At 44.9% G+C, this 5,518-nt stretch overlaps 1 protein-coding gene across 3 annotated transcripts in view; it reads left to right on the top strand.

The window, feature by feature from the left end:
* The window catches only part of LOC122561909 (proton channel OTOP3-like), a 29,079-nt gene that overhangs the window by 1,842 nt on the left and 21,719 nt on the right, over positions 1–5,518 (top strand). For 2 of the 3 annotated variants that reach the window (XM_043714235.1, XM_043714234.1), the window contains exons 2-3: positions 1,088–1,446; positions 4,441–4,577. In XM_043714235.1, the coding sequence (XP_043570170.1) occupies positions 1,122–1,446; positions 4,441–4,577 (462 nt within the window). In that variant the 5' untranslated portion in view covers positions 1,088–1,121. The remainder of the gene's footprint in view (positions 1–1,087; positions 1,447–4,440; positions 4,578–5,518) is intronic. The other variant, XM_043714236.1, reaches the window with a different exon arrangement.

The raw sequence follows: 5,518 nt of genomic DNA, 5'->3' as shown, positions 1-5,518 counted from the left end.
TACCGACCACTGCAACGGACAGCTGGAACTGACAACCAGAAGCGGCAGATTCAAACCACTACAAATGCCGGAGGAAAGATCACAGAAGCGCTTCACAGGAGGCTCCCAAGCACTGAGGATGTCACCTAGACAGGGGACGAAACGTCTGCAACACAAATTCCCAGCTCGGCGAACAGAACCACAACAACGAGCACCCAAGCTACAAATCTTCTCTCAAACTTTGAATAGGATTCATTTGCTCATGTGAGGGATTCAGTCTCTGGGAGTTTGAGTAGGGTGGCTCAGTAGTTAGCACTGCTGCCTCACAACACCTGGGGGTCCCAGGTTCAATTCCAGCCTCAGGAAACTGTCTGTGTGGAGTTTGCACATTGTGTGGGTTTCCTCCGGGTGCACCGGTTTCCTCCCACAGTCCAAAGCTGTGAGGGTCAGGTGAATTGGTCATGCTAAATTGCCCATAGTGTTCAGGGGTGCATTAGTCAGAGGGAAATGGGTCTGGGTGGGTCACTCTTCAGAGGGCCAGTGTGGACTTGTTGGGCTGAAGGGCCTGTTTCCACATTGTAGGGAATCTAATCAATAAGGAGAGGCTGGAACTGTTTCCAATAGAGGGTAGGAGGTTGAAGGGTCCCCTTTTATAGGTCTATAAAATCAGGAAGGGTAAGATGAATAGCTGGTGCTTTTTCCACTAGGATTGGGGTGTTCAAAACTGGGGGCATATTTTTAAGCTGAGAGGAGAAAAATGTAAGGAACACATGAGGGGCATTTTGTTGACACAGGGAGTAGTTTGTGTGTGGAATGAATATCCAGCTGAGTGGTAGATGCAGGTACAATTACAATGTTTAAAAGACATGAAGGTAAGTACATAAATAAGACATGTTTGGAGAGATACAGGCAAGTGCAGGCATGTAGGGCGAGTTTAATTTGGGATTATGCTTACCGTGGATTGGTTGGACTGAAGGATCTGTTTTCATGCTGTATGACTCTATGACTCAGTGATAAAAGGACACCCTGTTATTAATGACCACTCTTTGTATATCCCGCCACCCCAGCCCTAGTCATTATCCAGTACTCAGCCTTTTCTCTCTTCCAGAAGCAGCTGCTCGGAGTGTGAGAAAGCTCAGAAAATGGCTGGAAAAGAGGAAGCCGGAACAACAGAAACAAGCCTGCCCGATGAGGTGATGGTGGGGAGTGAGGCAGCCTGCCAGGCCAGGCCAGCAGCTGAGAAAAGCAGCAAGCTCCTGTCTGGCCTCCTGGCCATGAACATTGTGTTCCTGGGAACTGCCATCACGCTCAGTGCTGTCTTCAATAGTGCTGCTGTGCCAGGGACCCATGTCCTGATCCTCCTCATGGTCCTCAGTGCCCTGGCTGTCGGCTGGATGACGTTCCATAAATCCATGACCCACTTTGTTCCTCACCAGGATCACCACGCCGGTGCCATCTGGCTGCGGGGTGAGCGATGAGGTTATAGCCTGTTAGCAGTCGACAATATCCACATGGGGTTTTCTGCAGGATTGGATGCAGTACATTGTGCTGTAGGGGTGTAGATCTCAGTGAAGGACTGGAGAAACAGTGAGGAACAAAGGAGAGAGCTCAGTGAGGAAGGGCACAAAGTGATGAGAAATACTGGCAGCTTGTGCTTTGTTGAAATACGCGAAGAGAGGAGGGTTCAGCGAGGGATAAATGCCCCTTCCTCGGGTTCTACTTGCCAAGACTGAAATACACCCCTGTGAGGTGTGCAGGCTTTGCTTGATGATGGTAAGATCACGGCATTTTCAACTCCACCTGGACGGATTCCAGAAATAGTCATTGTCCTCCCCACATCCCCATGGAGACCAAACAACATTCATCACCCCCAACTCCCTCTGGGCTGGTTCAAAGGCTCCCCCTCACTTTTCTGGGTCTTTGGTCCAGTAGGGTGGCTCCATTCTGGAGTCTCCAGCCCCATCCATCACTGCAACTCCACACAGTCCCCACGTCACCTCCAACCTCCACAGCAACTTATTACCAATTCACATTCCCCACCCACCTATGGCCTTTAAAGCCTCTTGTCAATCTATCCCTTACACACACGATGCAAATTCACCCATTACCCACCCTGGGCAGACCTCAACTAGAGCACTGAGATGAAATGACTGTATTACCATTAGCAGAAGATCAAAGCCTTTTAAACCTTGCAGATTTCAAGTGGTTAACCTCTTATAAAAAGAAACTTTTATTCATTACCCTACATTAAACACAGCTAATCCTTTAGAAGCCTGTTTGAACCGTCAATCAAACTGTGATCTCAGAACCCTTTGCTGAAATAACTTTAATACTCTGGAAATCAGGACATTTGCAAGTGTCAATGAACAGTGATTAAAACCATTAGAACAGTGAATTTTTTAAACTCTCCTTGACATCAGCAGCCTGTTTATTTTTTTCTTTCATTTCCTAATAAGACAGTGATTTAAAAAATGTCACATCATTAAAGTTTGGGAACCTGATAATCAAACACGCAGCCAACAATGATGGTGCAAGAAAAAGGCCGGTTGGAAAAGAGACAGGAATTAGATGACTGTTGAGCTATTGGAGAGTTTCAGAATTATAGGAAGCCAATCAGTGCAGGGATTTGTAAAGAAGATCAGGAATCTAAAGTTAAAACGTTCAAATCCAGAGGTGATAGAGAGTTTCAGCAGCAGCTAAGCTGCAGCAAGGAGTGGGAGGGCAAGATCAGGCAATGTCACCAAGATGGCAGCCTTAGTCATGGTGAACAGAACGTACAGCAAGTTAGGAGCAAATTGGCATGTAAGGTTTGAAGAAGATCATAGCATCCCTACATTATGGAAGGAGGCCATTCAGCCCATTGGGTCCACACCGACCCTTCAAAGAACATCCTACACAGACGTACACTCCTACCCTATCCCTCTTACCCTGCATTTCCCCTGGCTAACTCACTAAGCCATGGGTCCCATGGGCAATTAGGCATGACCAATCTACCCTAACCTGCATATCTTTGGATTGTGGGATGAAACCAGAGCACCAGGAGGAAACCCACGCAGACACGAGGAGAATGTGCGAACTTCACACAGACTGTTGCCTGAGGCTGGAATTGAACTCAGGTCCCTGGCGCTGTGAGGCCACAGTGTTAACAACTGAGCCACTGTGCCAGGGAAGATCTCCCTGGTGTCCTCATTGTATTTATCAATTAATGTCTCCAAAACAGATGATCTGTTCACATTACTGTTGTGGAACTAGCTGCGGCAAATTGGTTGCTGTGTTTCTGACAATGACTATGCTGTGAAACCCTGAGGGAGTGAAGGTCACATTAGAAATGTTACAGCTGGTCCTGGCCAATTTTCCCAATTCGTTAAGGGTTCCAGACGGGACACCTCAAAACACTAAATTCCCAGCTGAGGAGAGTTGAACAGGTTCCCATGCTTTCGCCATCAGCCCCCTTGGTTGGGTGCAATGAGGTTAAGTTACATTTACATGAATCCCGTGTGGATACTCTTCTCTCAAACACAAATAAACAGATGTTTTAAAGGAACAATTTAACCAGGTTTTCCTTAATTAACCCAAGAGTAGGTTTATTAGTTAGTAAATGCAAGCAGTAATAATAATACTATACACAAACATACAGCTTAGAATAAAGGAGTCAATCCAAAAGTGAAGTTAAAACATGCACAGTTCAGTCTCTGGGTCATTTGTGAAAAATAGATGGTTGGAGAATGGACATTGAGCAGACAATGTTGAGAGACATGGCTTTGCAGATTGGTTGAAACTTCTCTGAACTGTATCTTCATGCCCTGGGTTCTCAAGCTCAGAGTGAAATAGTCCTTTGCTTGCAATGCAGGGGTGATTAGTGACTATGATCCTCACAGCCCTCCAGCACTCAAACCCAGGCTCATGCATGAGTACACTACTTGAACCCTCTTGTATCTATGAGCATATCAGTTCATAGACAGCCTTCCTCCCATGAGCATCCACAGAGCACGGGTGAATTGGTTCTTAACTCCTTTCCTTATTTATTATTGTAAGGAGAAACCACAAAACATCTCACCCAGAACGCTGTCGTTTCTGCCAAAATAAATCTCAGTCTGAAATAATTCCTAGAGGAGTACAGTTCAGTTTGCAGTATGTTTCTCCCTTTTAAACTCAATTCCTTGAAGTTTTACTTGACATCACATGTGACATTCCAGGGTTTCTCTCTCTCTCCTGTCATCCACTGAATTTAAATCCACAGTCTTCTGTTTCGATGTAGCATCCTTCATTTAGTAAATACTTGATGGGATTAAAATTTGACATGGCAATGAGCAATTGCGGTTATGATGAAATGAAAGTTTCTTATTTCTGACTGGAGTAATGGAATTGTTGGGGCTCGCTGATTTGACCATGGTTAACAACGTCTCGATATTGTCCCCATCAGAGCTGCAGGAATCAGTTGCATTCTTGGTCTGATTTCAGGAGCAGTGGTGCTGTTCGGGGTCTGCAGTGTTGTGCTCGATACTTTCAAGGCCGGCTATTACCTTCAGAACATTGATAGTGCCGATACAATGAAAGTGGTTTATCCCATTGTGGAAGCCGTCTTCATCAGTGCACAGGTGAGTCGTGAGCCAGTTTTGCTGTTGCTGAACAAAAGCCGGTTTTTGGAAGTTTTTCAATTTGCACACATTAGGCCAATTAAGAGAAAGTGAGGACTGATAGGGCTAATTCACAATTCATCAGACAATTCACAAGAATACCACTGAAATGAAGAAAAGCAGTTTTACTCTGTATAAAAAGAGTGTTGATTGGCTGAAGAGTGGACTCTGCTTAGTACAAGTATTGCCATGGAGAATGCACCATTTAGATGATGACTGACAGTTAACTACTAATGCTTGTTCAAATTTAAACCAAGGAGTTACTCTGGATGATCAAGATATTGTGGAACAAATAATTGTTTCTAGATGTTTCCCCAAAACTGATATTAGCTAGATATAGAAGCCCTGGGGACTATACAAATTAATTCACTGGAATGATAGTGTAACTTAGAAATGATAGTGTCACCCTAAACCCTACCCTAACCATAACCGTCATCCTCATCCCCACCCTAATCTGAGCACCAACCCTGACATTGACCTTAACCCTGTGCCTATGTTTCACCCTCACCCCCATCCACTCAACACCAGGAGTATTGTAGGTAAGATGTGTTTCGAGCCTGGATCAGTACATGGGACTATGATGTTGTGGCTATTACAGAAACTTGGTTGAGACAAGGACAGGACTGGCTGCTCAACGTTCTAGAGTTTCGTTGTTTTAGATGATATGGAGAAGAAGGTAAAAGAGGTGGAAAAGTTGCATTACTAATCAGGGAGAACATCACAGATGCACTCAGAGAGGGTATACTGGAGGGGTCATCCACTGAGGCAACATGGATAGAGCTCAAAACTAAGATGGCACCATTACTCTGATAGGATTATGGGCCCTCAGTAGCCAGCAAAGCATTGGGAAAAAAATATAGACAGATTATGGAAAGATGCAGTAAAAAATGAACTTGTCATAG

The sequence above is a fragment of the Chiloscyllium plagiosum genome, chromosome 24 (assembly GCF_004010195.1).
Source record: "Chiloscyllium plagiosum isolate BGI_BamShark_2017 chromosome 24, ASM401019v2, whole genome shotgun sequence".
Classification (NCBI taxonomy): Eukaryota; Metazoa; Chordata; class Chondrichthyes; order Orectolobiformes; family Hemiscylliidae; genus Chiloscyllium; species Chiloscyllium plagiosum.
Note: the sequence above shows the minus strand (reverse complement) of the source record. Positions and strands in the feature narration are given on the sequence as shown.